Below are 20,297 nucleotides of genomic sequence, written 5' to 3' on the forward strand. Positions count from 1 at the left end.
GGCTTTGGTACAAATGGAAGAGGAATTTCAGCAGGCTAAACAACGTTTCTGTGTAAATACAAAACGTGCTTCCTCCTACGTTTTCTCTTGCAGATGGGGCTCAGCTGAACAAGCCCTCCTCTTGAATCCCGTCGTAAGCACCACCATGCGGGAACCGGGCTAGACCCACCAGAGGCTGCAGCAAGATCCTGGGCGGCCCTAAGCAGAAGCGATGAGTTCTGTACTCTTCTCTGGGATGATTTAAAGATAAACTGCTCTGTTAACAACCGGTAAGTGAGCACCCCTGGTTTATGCAGTATAGCTCTGTAAACCCTTGCACAGGCTGAGTGTATCTCGTGGACGGTACCTGAACCCATAGGATTGGGTGCCCTGGGAGTGCTTGTTCCCGAGTTTGCCGGTGTCTCTGCCGCGTGACGGTTGTCGGGAGACGTTCCACGGTCGGACACGATGGATGTCGGGGGTCTTTTCCAACCTTAACCGTTCCATGATCTTCTTGCGTCATTTCAGACGGGAAAGCTTCCAGCTTTAACATAGTGTAGTTTGTATGCATGCTTCCAATTTTAAAATTTTCTTCAGGTGAATGCTGATGGCAGCAGCTGCTAAAAACATTGTTATTCAATGTAAATTACCGCGTATTCAAAGGTAGAGCTAGCTCTTTCAATACATCGGCGTGTTCCTCGGTGAAAGCACTCAAGGAATTAAACTGAATTTCTAGAGGGATGGAGCCTGCCTCTACAAGCCTCCTTTGAAGAGAACACAATTTTAATCGGTTTTGAGAGCTAGTGAGATGAGACATCCCAGACCTTTCCCAGAGATTCCTGGGAACTTCACGGGAAAAAAAAATCTTAATACGGTGGTGTAGCCGGGAGCCGGTTCCCGGTGGGGTGAGCCCAACAGAAACCGAAGTGCCGCCACCCCCCGCTTTCCCGGCGGCTCTTGGATGCGCCTGATGCCGCAGGCGGGCGGCCGGCGCCGGGGAGCGGGGCACAGGCCGGGTTGAGGCGCTGCCCGGGTCCGCATGCGGTGCCGGGTGTTGCCACCTCGGGCAGCGCGGGAGGGTCCGGCGGGCAGCTGTGCGCCTCCGCACAAAGGTAGGCGGCTCCGGGTGGGGACCGCTGACGGAAGGAAGGGGCCGCCCGACTTTCCCCGGCTGCTCCTGGTGGGCTCGGGGTGGGCGAGCCGCCCGCCTTCTCCCAGCCTCCTGGAGTAGCTCCGCTGGCAGGCCGGGGCGGCGGGCGGAGCCGCCTCGGGGTTCCCCGTGGGCGGTGAGTCGCGGCGGGCGCGCCGGCAGGCGAGTGCGGGAAGGGGGGGATGGATAGGGTGATAATGGGCGGCGGGGCCGGGTGCTCCGAGGTGGGCAGAGCAGGGCTGGGGAACGGTGAGCTCATGCGGGCAGAATAGCCCCACGCAGGGGGAGCCTCCCGGCGGAGCTGACGGCGACCCGTAAGTAAAATTGGACGGGAGATTTCGTGGCTTCTGTTGAATTGCTTGGGTCGGGTAATCCCTGGCCGTTTTGCCATGGCTGCCGGTCAGGCAGGTTCGGATAAAAGATTGCTTCTAGCGAGGGTACCGAAAGGGAGCTGCTCCTTGGAAATCCCGAAGGCCTCGGGGAAGGAACAATGGCTCTGTGGGTAGACTCTGCCTTAAGCTATGCAAATCCATTATTTGCATTTGAGGAAAGAAACAAACCCTGGAAGTTTAATGTCCGCTGCCTTTTTTTATTTTTGGTTTTTTGGTTTTTTTTAACTATTTGTATTATTATTTGACAGCGGGGGTGGTGTTTCAGTTTTAGTTAGAGCAAGTGGTGAGATCAGTCCTGCTGCCCTTTCTCAGAATTTCCAGGGAGATGAGCGGCTGGTCTGAGATTTGTGCCTGTTGTGTTGTTACCGACTTGAAACTTTCTATCTAGTTTTCTTTAATTTTTTTCTCTTTTTTCATCCGTATTTTACTGAGCTGTTCTCACATAGTGTGATTGCAGAACTATTAAGATTGAGCTTAGTGATGGGATAAGATTACTTATTTTAATCTGGTAATTCAGCTGAACTGTGTGGAAATGTTATAGTTAAAAAAGATGAAAATGTTACAGAGAAAAGGTATATATAAAATACTTCTCTGGAGAGTGCCATGGTACTACATTGTCACTCCTTAAGCTGAAGGAACTAAATCCAGAGAGGTGTTGAAGGAAATGTGCATGGAGCAGGGTTTCCTGCCCATCAACACGCAGTATGCTTGTCTGACTAGGTCTCAGAAGTGATATTTCGAAAGTCAAATAACTCTCCTTTCACATGTAGGGCTTCACCAGCTGTAGCTCTGGTTTTTATTTCACTTAAATAAATTAGTTTACCTTTTTTCTCCAATCTGATGCAGTACCTGCTCCTTTACCTCATCTGTCTCTGCTGAACTGATACAGTTCATTAAGTTACATTTTAGGCTTATGGCTGTTATTAAGGCAACAGAATTAAAGGTGTCTTAGTCTCAGGTCTCCCTGAAGGTCATATTGGCTTTAGCAGACTTCTTATGCTTGTGGGGTATATGAATGATCCCGCGAGGCTCCTGAGTCGCCCAGTGTCCTTATCCCTTCCTGTTCAAAGGTAGGAGGAAAAGATCTTCTCTGGAAGCAGTTGCCAGTTGGGGATGTGCCCATGGGAACAGTGGCAGAGGGTTCAGTTGAGACACTAGAACCTGAAAGCTGACAGAAAGAAGATCACCAGTACCTGAGTCCTAAGTTATGAACAGGTTGGGAGATTACAGGGGTTTTGGCTAGAGCAAGGTGTTGGATAAGACATTATGTTGATATGTACTATGTGTGCTGTTAATGGTTTTAGCAATTATGCAGGGGAGTTGCCTGACTGAAGAGGGAAATGCAGCAGGTGAAGTGGTGACAGATCTCCTTTGCAGCAGGAAGTGCTTGAGATGCTTCTCCCTTACCTTCTCCTCAAGACTGTGATAGCTTACAAGCAGAGGCAGTTTTAGAAGATTTTAGATGATTGCTTTCTTCCTTATGTGTTCATTTTTGGATAGAAGCTGTTGTGATAGCTTATTTGTGCCATTAGCACTTCTGTCTCAGGCTTGTTCTCTTTGTTGGTTTCTGAGCATGCTGTGATTGGTGTCTCTTGTTAAAAGTTTGGTTTGTCTCCCCAAAACAGGTTTGGAAAAGTTAACATAAACCAGCTTTGGCTGATTTGTGGTTTTCTTCTTGGTGTTGTTTCATATGCTTCTGGGTGTTGATTCAAATACACTGGCCTGGAAGAGGATGCAGTCAGATGGATCATTTGAACATAAAACTTGTGAGACCACCATGAGTCTCAATGAGGTTGTCTACACCACTGACTTAAAAGGGCTTTTGAGGAAAGGCTTTTGGTTTTGTGGTTTTTTTTTTTTTTTTTTTTTTTTGTTCCACCACAGTATAGCTTGCTAGCTATAGACAGGATCTAGTTTGTCCTTGTACATTAACATTTAAGGTTATTTTACTTAAGAGCATAAAAGGTTGGTTTTACTTCATGTGTGATGTGAGGTACTCTGCCTTGGTTCCCTAGTTAAATGCATTTTAGGGATTGGCCCAAGACTTCTTGAAATACCTTTTTTTACAGAGAACTTTCAGATGTTTGCACTTCAACCTAATCAATTGAAGTGTGCCCTGTGTTTTGAGGAGTTTAGTTTTTCAAGCTTATGACATGTAATTTGTCTTTCATTTGAATAATTTATTCATCAATTTCTCTAGCTTTATAGATAAGCTATAGTATAGTAATACTAATTAACTAATTTATGGGGTAACTGAATGTACAGAATTTTTCCTTTTTCAGAGTGTCTGTTTTCTACTGTCAATTTTCTCAAAATACCGGAAGCTGTGTAGAGAATAAACCACCCCCTAAACTTCCCCTTTAATCCAGTTTCTTCTGCTTTTGCAATGTTACGTATGGTTGCTTGTATACTTACTCCCAGTCTTCAAGGGAGATGAAAATAAAGCTACTTGAACATGTTATTTGCTGTGTGAATTTTCTAAAGCTTAAATTTTTCTTTTACCCTCCTTCCAGAAGAGCCTAAAACATCAGCTTTTCTTGATTTGATGTATATTGAGGTCTAGAGGAAAACAGGATGTGCATACTGTTGTTTTCTTTATGAGTCTCTTTTCAGCAGCTCTCACTTTGCAGTTTAGTGTATTAATCACTGATACCAATTCCAGTAGTGGTATTTGTGCAGAGAGGTTGAAAAGTGATGGGCAGTATTAGCTAGCATGGGCTGTGAAGCAAAAGCAGGGAATGTGTGGGTTGCATGCAGTGTTACTACCTTTGGAAAAATGGGTTGAAAAAATGCAGGTACAGAATGTGGTAAAATACCCTGCAGCAGTAGTTCTTGCTGTGTTCTGTACCTATCATTCTGAAATACCATGTCCCTTTAAAGTTTATTTTGCTCAGCTGGATTGGCTCTTCAGTGTTCCAAGCTTGGTTGTTCTTTGGTCTTGAAGGCAAAAATCACGCCTTGGTGTCCTGTGAGGAAGACCCTTTATAGCACTGTCACAGAGTAAGAGAACTGTGAGTGTCCCTGGATAATAACCTAAACTTGTGTGGAACTGTTCAGTTACCTCTGTTCCTAGCCCTAACAGCAGCAGTAAAACTGGAGTATGGTGTGCCAGGTTTTTTTTTACATTCTAGTGTAAAAGGAGAGCCAGGAAGAGTAAGGTAAAAAAAATGGAATACCTTCCACTTGCCCTGACTTTGAAGGGAAGGCTGGAAAGCCTACAGAGCCAGTTGATCTTCCATTCTGTTAGGAAGGCCAGAATGGAATAATCTAGGAACTGGTTTTAAGAGCAGGCAGGAGTGAAATTATGGTCTCTCTTAATCACTGAAACTCTTAATATCTCTTGATTTATAGTGTAAGTTTCCATTTCCTGAGCTGCAGTATTGCTTTCTTTTGGGCCACTAGCCAGTAGGAAACTTCATTTGTGAAGTGTGTGGCTAGCAGTCTTAGATTTGCACAGACTCTTCAACTCACTTTTAAAAGAATAGTTTTAGCCCTTGTTGTGAGTACAGGTCAGAAACACTAAAATAGGGATCTACTGCAGAGCTTAGAAAAGTTCTTTGTTGGACTGGATCTGCAGACTGACATTTGCATTGCAGAGGTATCCAGACACTGCTTGTTTTCCCTGCTTTGTGGAGTCCTGAGGCCAGCAGTGAAATGAAAATGGTGTGAGGGGCATAAGCTTTACCCTGGGCCTTAGCAGAGGTGGGCAGAGGAAATGTGATGGCCATTTAATAGTCAATACGGAATGTGTGTGTGTTTATAAAATACAAATTGCATCACATGTGGGATGAGGGGAGAAGTCCCTTTCTCAGAGTAATAAAGAAATTGAAGTTGTGTTTTTGCCATAATCTTTTTTTCTTTTTTTTCCTCATGTAGTTGTAAGTTAACATAACTCCCTCCTGGGCAGGTAATTTTTGAAGGTGGGTTGTGCTGACAGTTTTTTGCCTGCAGGATGACGCGTGGGGGGAATTGACCTGTTTCAGAGTAGTGGCATCCAAGCGCAATGCAAGGGAAGATCCTGTGGGTTTTTCTCACTGCAGTGAAGAGACAGGAATATGTTTGCTAGCAAGGAGCTGTTGGTGAATGAAACCTTGGTCATCATTTGCCAGTTAAGACAGGTATTTTCTGGTTCTTCTAAGTTACAGAACCAGCCAATCTGGTATCATCCACCAGTGTTGCATCTGAGCACCCTGGAAACATTTCTATCTCTGCAGTGCTTGGGGTAGTCTGAAGTTGATGTGTGGGACTGAGACCAGGAGAGGGTGGTGTAGATGTGAGGTAGGCTGTAAGGTTTGTTTGAACACATTTGCACAAGATTAAATGGAGACATAATATTAAATCCATTTGATGAAGCATGGGAACAAGTTAGGATTTGTCCAGATTGCTGAATGTGCACAAGGCTTGCTGGCATGTGGTAGCTAGTCTTGATTGTGCCCCTTGTGTAGACAAGTTATTGCCTTCTCATTTTGTATCTGGAAAAGCCGGGTTTTTGTTGTTGTTGTTTGTTTGTTTTAATTTTCCCTTGCAGGAAACTGTTAAAACTATGGTTAGCTTTGCCATATTTAATAAGTCAGGGTGACACTTGGCTCAGCTTGGAAGCTGGAGTGCTCTATGAGCCTCCTTCACTACCTCCCAGTTTTACAGCCACCATGGTAGTTTTAATTTTCCATTCTCAAAAAGTTGAGATGTGGGGGTATGGGTGCACAGTGGGAATGGAACACAAAACGGCCATGAAATACTGCTTTTAAGTAATCATCTCCTGCTGTCACTGCTGGAGACAGAACTGGGCTGGATGGACACTGACATAGCAGAATGTTTCTTGTGCTTTCATTGCTCACCTTGTGCTGTGGAGCACAGGCCAGGTATGTAAACTGGGTTTTGAGTAGCCAGGTGATTAAAATGCTGGTTAGTGTACCTACGATTAGTACAGTTTCTCAAGAGTGACTGCCTTTTCTTGCAGTACATGTTAAGGAAATACTGTTAATACATTTTCATTGAAACAAATTGAATGGAATAGTTATTTTCATTCTTGTGTGCTAACAGCACACTATAATTTGTTTTCAGCTTGGGACATCGGTTCTTAGATGGCTTAGCCTCCAGCTAAGGTAGATTTTATATTTAAGATTTCTAACCTAAATAGAAAATGTTGTTCAGAGCTTTACAGAAAGAAATGTAAAGTGAAATAGAGTATCTCATTCTTCAGTTTTCACAGAGAACATTACTTATAATAAATACTGGTTAGTGTTGAAGTGAATTTTTTGAAGCTGGGTGATGGAAATTGGCTAACACTAACTGTTAAGTGGTTGAAAAGGGTATCTAAGTTGTTGAACTTCATACAGCTCTTTTGGGAAATTTGGACACTTACGTGTTTGTGCAAGCCATTTTAAAATTAGAGCACTTTTTTCTTTCTCAGTGGCTAGATGCTCTTGTGATACCTGTACCACACAGCTGTATGATAAGATAAAATGAAACCATATTTTTGATGTCTTTATGTTGTATGTACTTTCTGATATTTAATGAGAAATGAATTTATAGAGTTTTTTTGTTCTACTCAGCCTAGTGTTTATTTTTGCAAAACTTGAGGAGGTCTCAAAGTTCCTGATCTCTCGCATTTGACTGAAATCAGCCAAAGGAATTCAAAAGTTCTTCAGGGAAGGAAAGAGAAGGGCGTGCATGCACACAAACAGGGTATGGTTGCATAAATCTCATTTCATGCTGAGAACACATGCAGTAGAAGAGAACAAAAAGCCTTTTACTGTATGGCATTTCATGCTCTAATGGAGTTCTGCGTCGTCTGTGGCATGGATAGCAATCTGATAGGACATGGTGCTGGAGGCTGAGCTGCATTTGGCGCCGTCAGGGTAGCAAGAAAAGATGTCAGTAGGCAGCACAGCAGGTGCAATGTATATTGCTCTAGAGGACTTCAAGTTTTATGCTGCAGGAAATATTAGACTTCGTGTTTTATCATGGGTGCAGCATGGGCCAGTTTGGTTATGGGAGAGCGGATCTGTGCCACAAAATCCATTGCCCTGCTGATAAGACAGGGGCGTGAGCCCTCTCTTATTAGACTCTTACTCTCTTGTCATCAGAGGAGACACTCTCATGCAGCCCTGAGCATATCCAGTGCTCAGAAAAGATCAGGTAGAGGAGGATAGTTAATCTGTTTAAAGATACTGTGGTCCTGAAGAAACTCTTCTTCATTTTGCTGTAGCATTTAAGGGCTGGTGAAACAGAATTGAGCAGCAAAATCAAATGCTCTGTTTCACCTACAACAAACCAGACTTGGATTGTAAAGGAGCAAAACAAACTGGCAGAGGGAGCTGTGATATGCAGGAGAAGGTACTGTGTGAAGCCACTGCTGTAGCAGAGACCATGCTGTGTGTCTTCAGCCTGCTCTCACTTTCCTGCCTGACTGCCCTTGTACCTCCTTGCTCTCATCTGGGCTTCTAGGAATTTTAGCAGCCCCCAGCAGGAGGGCTGTGAGACTGGCAGGGAGGGTGCATGGGTGGGGTGACAGGCACCTTTAACTCCCCTAAGTTTTAGGCATGACTGTCCTTTTCAATTAATAAAAAAAAAAAGTGAAAAAGTAAGCAGTATGTCAGTGTTGGGGGAGAAAGGGGTTGTGTTTAACCTTCAGTGAGGATTGAGGTCTGAAAGTCTTGTAAAAGGGTGTCTCTGTGTAGCTCTGAGAAAAGCATATAAGCTTTCCCAGCATGCTGTAGTGACTAATGTAGGCAGCTTTCCTCTCAGACAGATGGCAGTTGAAGATTACTATCAGATATAATTAGCTTTCCTCTTCCATAGGTAAGAAAACTGAAGTGCGTAGTTTAGGACTATGAGCTGCACTGTAAGATGGATACCCAATAAAGTTTGTGCTGCAGTACAGATTGCTGTAGCATCACTTTATTGCTCTGAATACACAGAAGTACCTAAATGAACATGTGCAAGCTTTTCTGCAAAGAGCTGAATTCTGTTACAGCAACTAACAGTTGTCCTGTGAAAAATTGCGGTTCTGGGTTTACACTGTTTGCCCTGCTCATTTGTTCTTTGTTATGAATTTGATTTCAGCTTTGTTTAACGAAACACGATGAATGATACTCTAAATCCTAAACTTAGATACACCTTCATCTGTGTTCCACTTGGGAAGCTCACTACCTTACAAACAATTGTTTTGTTTTTGTTTTTGGTTGGTTTTTTTTTACATTTTCATGCATGTAGACTCACTGGTAAACTTTTCCATTCAGAGAAGATGCCAGGACTTTACACAGTGTTAAATGTTGTACAGGCCTACATTTTTCTACAATGCTGTGTATCCTGTAGCTCTCAGTCCTCAGGATATGCACTGTTTGAATATTCTATGTGGTAGTTTTTCTGTCACATTTAAAAAACAAAACAAAGCACTAAAAGCATTTAGGGGATCAGATACAGGCTCTGATGCAAACTGTATGACTTTTTTTGTGAGTTCTAAAGTATTTTATGTCCACAGAGCATTCTCATGATTACAAAGTAGCTCATTAGATCTTTTCTTATGGGTGGTTTTGTTGTTTTTGTAAATACCGTATTTGAGCTTCAGTACTAAGAAAACAAAGCTGTGTATAGAGAAGGCTAGTGAAAAGTCTTAATGTTTACAATATTCAAGTTTTTCCAGTGTGGCACTGTCAGTTTTGGGTTAGTTTTCTGATGGTAGTTAGCACTGAAGTTTCATGTTCTGATTTTCATCCAAAGGCAAAGTCAGTGCATTCATTGAGAGCACTGGGAATTGTAAGGGTTTAACATTATCAGAGAAGCTGCTCAAACTGCTGGTGTACTGCAGATTTCTCCTGAGCTGGCAGGATCCCTGCTTGTGAGAAGCTTCCAAGATTTTGTAGTAGTGTGGGGTAAGTGCTACCACTTGTCTCCATTTTCTTCCCTTCCTGAATTAATTTAGCTTTACACTTTTCACTTACTTGTTTTGCTGCATTCCTGAGAATCCCAGAGCTCTCTTCTGCACAGATGCCTTGCAGCAGATTGACTTGGAGCAGAATTTGCTACTGGGGCAAATTGCATCACAAACAGCTGGGGATTTACGGGATTTTTTTGGTCGTTGGTTTGGGGCATTTTTGGGGGTGGTGGTGGTATTGTTTTTTTTTTTTTTTATTTTTCTTTGGTAGTTGAGGCAAGACGGGGAGCAACACAGCAAAAATGAAGAAATGTATTGTGTTTGGGGCTCTGACTACAGACACGTTTGGCATGTTATTTAAATGAAAATTTAACTGTTCAGTTTGGCATGTTATTTAAATGAAAATTTAACTTCAGTTTTGTATGCTGGCCAGGTGCATGTTCACACCTATTTTTTGGGCTTCTTAATCCATACAAATCTGCTTAATGTAACCTGTCCCTTTTTAAAGTGTGGGGACATATGGACAATAAAAATTACAGTAAAAAGCTGTGCCATCTAATAATGGCAGTCGTAGTGCATTTGTAATTTTTTACGACTGGGGTTTGCAAATGTTACTGTGAAAACTAGTCATACAAAAAGCACCTGGTTCTGTTTAGGGACAGATTCTGACACCAATATGGATCAGAATTGATACTGTTACAGTGAAGTAAGAAAATAGTCTGATCTACTTGGAATTTATTGGCAGTGTAGATGAGGGGGCATTTAATTCTTCAGGTGCTGGCAGTGAAGCTAGTAAATTAGCCCTCTATTATCCATTGGGGGAAAAAAAGGCAACAAAAACACCACCATGTTTTTTCCATGCCCTTGAGTGCCCTAATTTTGCTTGTGAGTGGGCTTTGGTGTTATGGTTCTTTATGTGTTTTGTTTCCTTGGATTTTTTTGAGGGGGATTTATTTTAACCTGGTGTTGAGATGTATTCTTTGTTTCCCCCTAACTGACTGGTAGATTCAGTTTTATAATTCCAGCCATTTTAGTGAGAGCTGAGGTTAAATCACTAGCTCCAAATCAGCCAGGATGTTTTAAATGTGCTAGGCATTGTTAGAAGACAAAGTGTGGCTTGTTTTAAGGTGAACTTAATGCTGTAGTGAATGTGCACATAAAATAAATACAGATCAAATTTTCCGGTTGGACCTTTATTTGCTTAGATTGATCATAGTCCCTGGAGGAAAAAATGATGTGCCGGATAGGGTTTGTAGCTGAACTGTTTTTGAAACAGTTGAAACCTGACTAATTTGCCTTTTCCCAGCCATTTCTCTTACTTTTTTCCATTTTTTTCTCTCTGGGAAACCTAAGAGGAATTGCTGGTTTGACCTCAATCCTCTAACTCTGCAGGCACTTGTGGACAAAGCCGTGGTGTGGTGAATGAGTAACTGATTTAGTACTGGGTTACATATCTTTCTATTAATAATGTTCTATTTTCTTCAATTTTCAATTTTTTCTTTTTTTCGTTATGTAGTATTTCTGTGGTCTTGGCCTTTTTGAAAGGAGGTGAAGAAGCAAAACAACTCAATCATGATGCTCTGTTCCTTGGAGGAAGAGCAACTCAAGTTGACTGAAACCTTTCAGTTGTGTAAGTCCAAGTATGAGAAAAGAATGACCTGAACTCTGATCCCCAGAACATGTTTCATGGTTGTTTATATTTCAGTCCCTTCTGGAAAAAGAGCTGAAAGAAAAGGGGAAACAGACTGGGAAGGAGCAGTGTTGTCACCACAGCTTGCAGAAGACCTGCCTGGATTTATAGTACTCTGTTTCTTTGTTCTTTATTATGCAGACACCTATGATGTGTAAAATATAATTAGCAACCTAGCTTAGGTTGGCTAAAGCTTTAAAGGTTAATCTGGGAGAACATAAGAGGGCTAGGAAAAAATCTATCAGCTAAGGTTGTATTACTGACTTTGTGTGTGTGGGTTTCATTTTTTTTTAAGATATAGTTAGAGCTGGATTTTTTTAATGTTTGGTTAAAGCTTTGGGAGTTAAGGAAGCAGAGCTATTCGTGCTCAGCTCATACTTGCGTTTGACTTTATGTGCACAGCTTAGCTTCTGACCAAACCCCAAATAATTGTTTGTGTACTGCATAGCATCTCTGTGGCTGCTGGCCGTGACAGAAATTGCTCATCTGTATTCTGAGTCCACAGGAGGAAGAAGGAGGGAAAAGAAGTGAAGTGTGCTGACGGAAGGGCTGTAGAGGGTCAGGACAGGGAAAGCATATGGAAACGTCTCTTCCCAGTTTACCTGTGCCTTTGCATAGATTGTCTGCTTCTTGTCCTCCCTCATCTCAAGGCACAAAGGCAAGAAAATGAGGCTGTGGACTTGATCTTACCCTTGATTGTAATTATAGGTAAGGTTTCTGGAAATCTGTGATACTGACAAAGTACCAGTTAGATGAGAATCCAGTAGTTAGTATTCTCTTTCTCCTCAAAGCCACAAGTTGGATTTGGATCTATCCAGGGCTGACTTTTAAGCTTGAGTTAGCAGTATTTAACTGTGTGTCCATTATTGGACTAAATCCTAAGCCATCTCGGAACATTAAAGAATATTGTTTTCTATCTTGAAGGGAAAAAATAATTAAAAATATAATTTACCAGATGAAAAATATCAGTTCAGTTATCTTTTTTTTGTGCTTGCAGTTTTAGTTGTGTGTGTGCATCATGCTATGGAGCATGCTGTCACCTTGAGCTGGTGCCAGGGATCCACACTGCACTGTGATAATCAGCCAAAATATTAGCTCAGATTTCAAGGGTGGCATAGCAACCCTGTGATAGCCCCAAGCTGGAGGTGACATATTCTGCCTCTCAGCAGGGCTAAAGAACTCAGCCTGGTTACTGTTCCTATTCAAGGGCCATTTCTGTGGAACCCAATGCCTGTGCTCCATTGTAGTTTGCTTACCAGGATTTTCTGGCAGGATGCACTGGCTGATGCTTTGTGCTTCTGTTTCTCATCTGTGGAGCTGGTATTTCATGTCAGTTAGAAGTGATGTGAAATTTTGCATCAGTAGGCTCAAAAGTGATATCTCTGTGGAACAGTGCACATAATTGATTGTGGTCCCTCCGAGAACAGGATCACAGCATTTTCTTTTGCAGACAAATCGGGACCGCTTTTAGTAAGCTTTAAAAAGCTTGTAGCTTGACCTAGGCTTGTACACGTGCCTTTTTGCTCTCTAAGAAGCAGTCTGATGAGTGTATGCAGCCTCTAATTTCTTTCTGATTCTGCCCCCACTGTGGGGTATGTGTAAGAGCTCCTGGGTCCTCGGGCAGAATGAGGGAGGAAGAGAGGAAAAAGCAGTTAACCACTGAACAGATGACACCTTATCTCATGCAGTAAGAACAAGGGAGTCTGAGCATGGTGATGAGATTGTAAGTCAGGACATGCGGGCCTTTTGCAGCTTTTGCCAAACCCTCTGTATTGATGACATGTCGTCTTTGAAGGCTACAAACTTGTGTTTTTCTGATCTTGTTTAATCTGCTGAGCTGAGAATCTGTGGAGCTGGAAATAAGGATTGGAGAGCTATAGGTGCTGTCATCTGTTCTGCCCAAAACACAGAGATGAACTCTGCTTGTTCCTGCAGCCTTTGGGAAGGCAGCTAACTTTCCTCTTCCACCAGATGTGCTGTCTAGGTAAATTAGTATTAGAGGGGGTGAAAGTACAATAGATTTAACTGGACTTGAAATCTTTATCAGTATCCTTTAGCCAAAGGATATGCTTCTGTGGCAAGAGTTTCTGAAATTATAAATATGTCTGCACAGCCACACCAGAGGGAAAGTGATGCATAGATCTTGTAGACTCTAGACAAAAGCAAACTGAAATAGCAATCATTGCTGAAAAATACTAAGTTGCTTTTTCATTTTGCTTGGCCCAGCTGGGCAATTATGCTCTGAAGAACACGATAACAGTGTCTGTTATTGAAAGACAAAAACAGAATAAAAGAATCCTGAATTGTCCACAAAGTGATAAATGTATTGCTGTCTCTTGTGGTACAGAGTATGTTTCACCAATAGCGGGATGATGAAGGGGAGGAAGATAAGCACTTAGGCCCTAAAACCAATCTATTGCATCCTGTCCTGAAATGCTGCACAAGGTCAAAGATGTACACAGCTCTAGTTTGTGTCTCCACAGTAAATTAATGTCAGCAGAGGCTGTGTTTCTGTGGGAGCTGATAAAGAACAAACATTTGCTAAATATTTTAAACATCTCTACTGCTGTGATGTCATATCCATTGGACTTTGCTTGCTGTTGGGTACTTGGAGAAAAGGTTATCTTGCTATTTGTTGTCAGGCTTGCTGCAATATTTGGGCAGAGAGGAAATGATAGGGAAAACATTGGAAACTTTCCTTAACAGAGAGAAGTTGTGTTTGGAGAAAGACTGGGGTTTTTTTTGTGTGGTTTTTTTTTGTTGTTGTTTTTTTTGTTTGTTTGTTTGTTTTTTTTGGTTTTTTTTGTTTTTGTTTTGTTTTGTTTTTTTTTTCTTTTTTTTTCCCTCAGATACCTGCATACTGTGGAAGTAAAATGAGTAGCTTGGTGTTATCTTGGAGAGGAAGAAGGTGTCAGTTGTCATAGACAGCAAATTGTTCCTCTATTGCTTATCCCCATGTTGTTGGAAGAGATTAGGGAAGAAAGCGTTTTATCTTCTAGTGCAGGGAGTAACTTTGGCAGCAGTTACTTATGTGTGTTGTGTGATGTGGTATGATGCTAGCAGCCCTTAGTGACATTTTGACACAGTAAAACCTTAGGGTTTTTTAGTGCCATGGTTTGTACAGGTTTTCAGGAACAGGAATAACTGTTTTGGTTTGGTGTGGGGCACAACAGATTAACAAGAACCTTTTCCAATTCTGATGCTGCTAAATGTACAACTTCAAAAGTACAACTTCAAAACCAAGTCTGCGTTGTTGGAGAGTTAGAAAACTAGTTTTAATTCTGAGCCGCTTTACTAGGATAACCAAATACCTCTTGCTTAAACAATATTTCTGAGGACTTCTTGTTTCTTAAACTAAAATGAAAAAGAACATTAGAAATTACGAGAATTTCAGGTGCATGGGAGTGAGGGAGAGCACTAGACTGACTCAGCCACTTCAGTACCTTTTAAGACTGTGTGGCAGTGCTGTTGTGTAGTCTCTGCAGCATTTCCTTCCTGAAGAGGGGGAAAATTAATGAACAATGCAATTAGGCACATACTTAGAGGAGGAACTGAAAGAGTGAATAGTGTGAATAGATGAATAGTGTTTAGATTTGGCAGAATGCATCTGTGCCATAATGTGCTCAGGTTTTACAGCTTGAGAAAAATGATGATGTGAGAGCTCCTTCCTCGATTATCTTTTTGCTGCATGGTTGTTTCACCAGGCATGTGCTACATCCTGACCAAAAGGAAGCAGTGCTGCAGGTCACAAGCTCAAACCCACAAAATACTGACTACATCTTAAAAATTCTGATGTTTCTTTTTAAACCTTTATTAGGTCTTTATGTGCTATCCCTTTAAATTTCAAGGTCTGCTCAAAGCACATTTTCAGGCATATTTTCGGCATATTTTCCTCCCCCACAGCTACAAGGGCTAGGAATCTGAGGTCCCAGTGAGCTGAAATTTTCAAGCTGTCACTTAATAGTACCAGCAAAGAACTTACATTGTCTTGTGACAGTTTATGGAGCTAAGATTGTTTTAAGGTGCCTAGTATTTAATTTAGTAGTAGCCACTTTATAGTTAAATACTTATTATCTCAGCTTCAGTAGCAGTCAGAAGTACTTTACAAAATAAGTAGGACAGATGGCAAATCTTCCTGCATTGTGCTATTAACACTAGTAATTTTTAAGGAAGAAAGGGAGGCTTATGAGCGTTATCAAAGAAAGGTGATGGTAGTGTGGTAGCATTTGACTGCCTGGTCCAACAGCTCTAGATTCCTGCAGGGTTCATTCTGTGCATCACTGCATTGACTGCAAGTGTAAGTTGGAAGATAAAGAGAGGGTGTGAGATAGTGGCTCATAGCAGATACCACACTGTACTAGAATAAAAACTAATTGTAAGTAATGATTTGCCTCTGACAAGGATTGGGGTTCCCTGCTTCCATCAGGGGAAGAAAATATTAGCCTCAGGTCTTATATAGTTGATAAATCATATACCCAAATGAGTTTTTCTGGTGGGTTGATGGGAGCTTGGGGGAATCTGTCTGTCAGTAGGAGATGGAGGCTGATCTCTGAGGTTGTCTTAATACCATAACAGAGTCAGTCTTGTCTAATTCTGTAATTGTAACTCTGTCCTCTGGGGGAGGTGGGAAGTTGACCCACAGAAGTTAGCTTAGATTACTATTAAAAAAATGCTCATGCATTTTTTGCAGCACTTCCATATCCCATTGGTTGCTTTTAGAAAATTGACCAGCTGACACCATGATCATCAGGTATGGTCATACTGGGTTCCTTGTTCCTTTCATTGTGGAGATCGCTGTAGGGTTTTAAGAAAGAGGAGGAAATTGAATGGTTGAGTTCCAGCATTGTCTTCTTTATTTTGCTTAACCCTGATTGACATTGACCTAAGGGACGAAACCATGGCCTCCGTCACTTGGGTTGATGGGCTGAAATCAATCTGCTGGCTCTTGTATTGAAGTGAATAAAGTGGAATGGAACTGCTGTTTTCCATCTGAACTGTGTCTTCTTAATTCCCTATTTTCTTACATCTCTGACTATGGGAATTTTCTAGTGCAATATTTGTATTGTAGGCATTTGTTTCCCTTTGATTAACTTTCTACAACACTCAGCTGTTTTAAAATAGGGAGGAAGATGCTGTCATCATTAAAAATACTCCCAGAATAATTTCTTCTGTAAACAAGGCAATTGTTCTGTTTACTAAACCAGATTAAGAAAAACAGTCTTCTTAGTGAAGACTTTCTTGGCTACAGAACTTTCAAACACAGAATGAAGCCAGGCACTGGGTGATGGGATGGTGAGAAGACACATAATTAAAGACCATTTGATGTGTCTAAGGGCTGTGTTAGGTACACTCTTAATGATTGGTTGTTTGGAGCTGGGGTGGACCCATTATCACATCAGTGCCAGGCTGAGTGTAAAACATGGGAAGTTGTTACAGATCCTTATGATCCTGTTTGAAGAATGATGCTGACTTCTGGTCTTGTGTTTTAACGATTTTTTTTTTTTTATCCAGGCTGTATGAATGCCTTTGTAGACACTTTGCAAGTCAAAAAATTTCTTTTCTCCTCTGTGAAAAGTACTGTTACAAATAATATTTTTGGTTTTTAGTAGGTCCTTTATGGGCTGCTTTTCCTTGTCTTTTCTCTGTTTTGTAGCTTGGTCTGACTCTTCAGGAAGGTTCTTTCTTACACCGAAGTCAGCAAAATCAGCAATTTAATCAGTTGCTAGTTTAGCAACTTTATCTAAACCTGGTTTATCTAAAGCTGGTTTGTCATGTTCTGTTCAGCTGAAGTTTGCATTGATTGAATTAGGGAGTAAGGCTAAACACTTGAGTGGGATGTTCTGGCAAACCTTTTTAAAGCAGGAGGGGATAAAATACTAATAGTGAAAGGAAAAAAGCTACTAGAGAGTGCAGTGTCTTTTTCAAGTAAATAATAGCATCACTTAGGTTGGAAAAGATCAGGGAGTGCAACCATTAGCCCTGCACTGCCAGATCCACCACTCAAAGATGTCCTCAATGTCTCACCTAGACATCTTTTTAATACGTTCAGAAATGGTGACTCAACCATTTCCCTAGGCAGACTGTTCAGTGCTTGACAACCCCTTCAGAATTTTTTCTGCCCTGATACCTAATTTGAATGTCCGCTGCTGCAACTTTCGGCTGTTTATGCTTGTCCTGCCACTTGCTGCCTGGGAGAAGAGACTGACCCCCACCTTACTACAAATCCATTCCAGGTGGTGTAGAGAGTGACAAGGTCCCCACTGAGCTGCTGCTTCTCCAGACACTTCACCAGCTTTGTCCTTCTCTGGACTTGCTCTCGCACCTCAGTGTCTGTCTTGCAGTCAGGGGCCCAAAACTGAACAGAGGGTTCAAGGTATGGCCTCACCAGTCCTGAAAATAGAGGAGGGAGTGATCTCTTCCCTCATCTCACTGGCCACACTTGCTGATCCAGGCCAGGATGTCATTGGCCTTCTTGGCCATGTGGGCACACACTGGCTCATGTTCAGCCAATGCTGACCAGCACTTCCAGGTTCTTTTCTGCCAGACAGCTTTCCAGCCATTCTTCCCCCAGCCTATAGTGCTTATTGAGTTGTTGTGACCCAGACAGAGGAGTTCAACTTGGCCTTGTTGAACCTCCTCCAGTTGACTTTGGCACATTGATGCAGCCTGTCCAGATTGTTCTGCAGAGCCTTCCTGCAGTGCAGCAGATGAACACTCCCACTCAGCTTGGTGTTACCTGCAAAGTGAGAATCAATCAATCCCCTTGTCCAGACCATATCTTTTCTTTAAAAATATTAAACAGGATTGAGCCCTGGGAACCCCACTACTGACTGGCTGCCAGTTGGATGTAACTCTGTTCCCCACCTGTGTTTGGGCTCAGCCAGCCGGCTTTTTCCCCAGTGGAGGGCACACCCGTCCAAACCACGTGCAGCCAGTTTGTCCAGGAGAATGCTGTAGGAAATGCTGTCTAAGGCTTTATGAAGGATTCGGTACCCAGCATACACAGCCTTTCCCTCATCCTCTGTGCAGGGCACCCTGTCATACAAGGAGATCAGGCTGGTCAAGCCAGACCTGCCTTTCATAAACCCGTGCTACTGGGCCTGATCCCTCGCTTGTACTGTATGTGTCTTGTCATGGCACTCGAGAATATGAACCAGTTGCTGTTAATGACACATGACTAAACCTGATAGGTGAGTTTTCCTCTATTTTTGAAGTTTTAGGGAAAAACTCTTACTGAATTACTGCAAAACCTTAGAGATGTCTCTAGAAGTTGAGTATGACTATCCAGACGAATTTGTAGTGATCCTTCAAGTAAAGTCAAGGGAATTCGTGCTGAGAAGTGGCAGTGCTACTTCCCAAAGAGAGTTGAAAGGTTGGAATTGCAACGGCTGCAGCCTGTGAAGTATTTTCCTCCAGAACAGAGCAGGATAGCCTGTAGGATATACTTAAGGTTGATTAATTCTACCTGGTTCATTGCATGGCTTTGTTACTGGTAGGTACTGTTATAAAACCACATCTCTAACTCTACAACTAAATTCCGGTGCAAGATATGAGTAGAGAAGAATAAGGAAGTAGTGGCTTGTTGTACTCAAGTAAAGTAATCATGACACTGTTAGGGGAGGAGTGGAATAGTAGGAGGCTGTACCTGTCAAGTAAATTTCCATGATAACTTGTGGCTGGAATGGTTATTTTGGACTTTTACAGGATTAAGAAACAACAGTTCATTCATAGCTCCTGTTAGGGCTGCTCAATGTTTAGGATGTGAACAACACAGGACTTGATTTTCCTTGAGTGTGTCTTGCCAGATCTGTGTTTCTGATATTTCTCTGTTTTTCTTTTACTAGACTGTGCAATGAGGCGAAAACTCTATTTGAAAAATGGACCTTTTCTTTGATATTTCTCTATAATTTCACAAGTTCAGCAGATGGGATCCTAACTTTTCTTCCTCACTTAGTAATGTGTGAAAATAACATTCTTCTGTTGCTTGAGCAATGAAGTTTGGCTTGTGTCAGTAGCTGAAGACTGTGCAGGCGTAAGCAGATAGTTTCAGTGCAGCTTTAAATGTCAAAACTGGACTTTAGGAACACTTTCAGTGATCCTAAAAAAGGCAGTAGAAATTTGTGGCAGCTCATACCCTGTTCTGTTTCATCAGCATCAGCCTATCTGCCTCCTGCAATGTGCCAATGCTTGTTTAACTGTGTAATTATGGAAACTGATAGATAGCATGTGACACAAGAAACAGCAAGAGAAGCACAGGCACCTATAAAGGCCAGGTGGTTTCTTTGGGCTGCCAGTGGACAGAAGAGTTCTACTATCACATGGCCTCAGAGAGAACCTAGAGTGAACCCATGCTTCTTTGCAGAGAACACACATTTGGTAGGTGCAAAGCAGCATTCAGCTCCTGACACTAGGTCTTTGTGTGAGAAACTGGAGGGATCACCTGTCAGACTTCTGGTGGTAGAGAATGACTATAATAACAATAACTTCTCTTTTGTAGGTTTCCAGATGCTTTAGAGAAAGTTCTTACATTAGTTCATCTTGTGTTCAGTTTCTTGTTTTGTTTTTTTTTTTTTTTACATTTCAGGTTTATTAGTCATGAAACGAATTCTTCTGGTTTTTATCCTGGCTGCTGCTGTTATGTATGGTATCCTGCATGGAAATCTATGGAGAAATAACTTCTACTGGTATGGTGATGCTTTGTTGATTTAGAGTGCAGACACTTCATGGCTGTATGAGAGATGCGAGTTCTTGTGTTGCTCCATAAGTGTTGCTAGTAATCATCATAAGTGATTACTACTCTGTGTGTGTGTTTTGTGGTTGAGATCTTCTGGTACTCTGAGGAAATCACTATGATTGTTTTGTCCTGTCACCTGTTCTCCTGTGTCACTTTCAAACCTAGTAATTAATTTTGAGCCTAGTTGTATGGAGACTTCAGGACCTCAGTGGTAGGGAGCCTCTCTGAGGTTCATGAAAATAGGTGCTCAGGTGAGGAGTTACATGAAGTGCAGAAATAAGGTGTCCATGTCCCCCTCCACCCCATGTGGGTTTAGTGCTAGTTTGTTCCATTAAATGTCTGATAAGTGATGTGGGAGAGGCCTTTTCCACATATGGGAATAACTGCAGGTGCAGGGGGCACCCTTTGAAAAGCTGAGATTTGTTGAGGTCCAACAGCAGCCCTTGAGGGCAGTGAGGCTTCACTGTCTCCAG

General features: G+C 42.1%; 1 protein-coding gene across 4 annotated transcripts in view; it reads left to right on the top strand.

Moving 5' to 3' along the window:
• The first annotated feature begins 825 nt into the window (after nt 1-825).
• ST3GAL6 (ST3 beta-galactoside alpha-2,3-sialyltransferase 6) overlaps nt 826-20,297 on the top strand; it is a 42,450-nt gene continuing 22,978 nt past the window's right edge. For 3 of the 4 annotated variants that reach the window (XR_011680149.1, XM_071433413.1, XM_071433414.1), the window contains exons 1-2: nt 826-1,091; nt 19,675-19,774. Coding sequence is in view for 3 of the 4 variants with exons in the window: in XM_071433413.1 (XP_071289514.1) it covers nt 1,019-1,091; nt 19,675-19,774 (173 nt within the window). In the remaining variant the exon portion in view is untranslated. Of the gene's footprint in view, nt 1,092-1,465; nt 1,628-19,674; nt 19,775-20,297 lie in introns of those variants that run through there. The other variant, XM_071433416.1, reaches the window with a different exon arrangement.

This window comes from Agelaius tricolor, unplaced genomic scaffold, assembly GCF_023055355.1.
Source record: "Agelaius tricolor isolate 1412-34295 unplaced genomic scaffold, bAgeTri1.0.p SCAF_9, whole genome shotgun sequence".
In the NCBI taxonomy this organism is placed as follows: Eukaryota; Metazoa; Chordata; class Aves; order Passeriformes; family Icteridae; genus Agelaius; species Agelaius tricolor.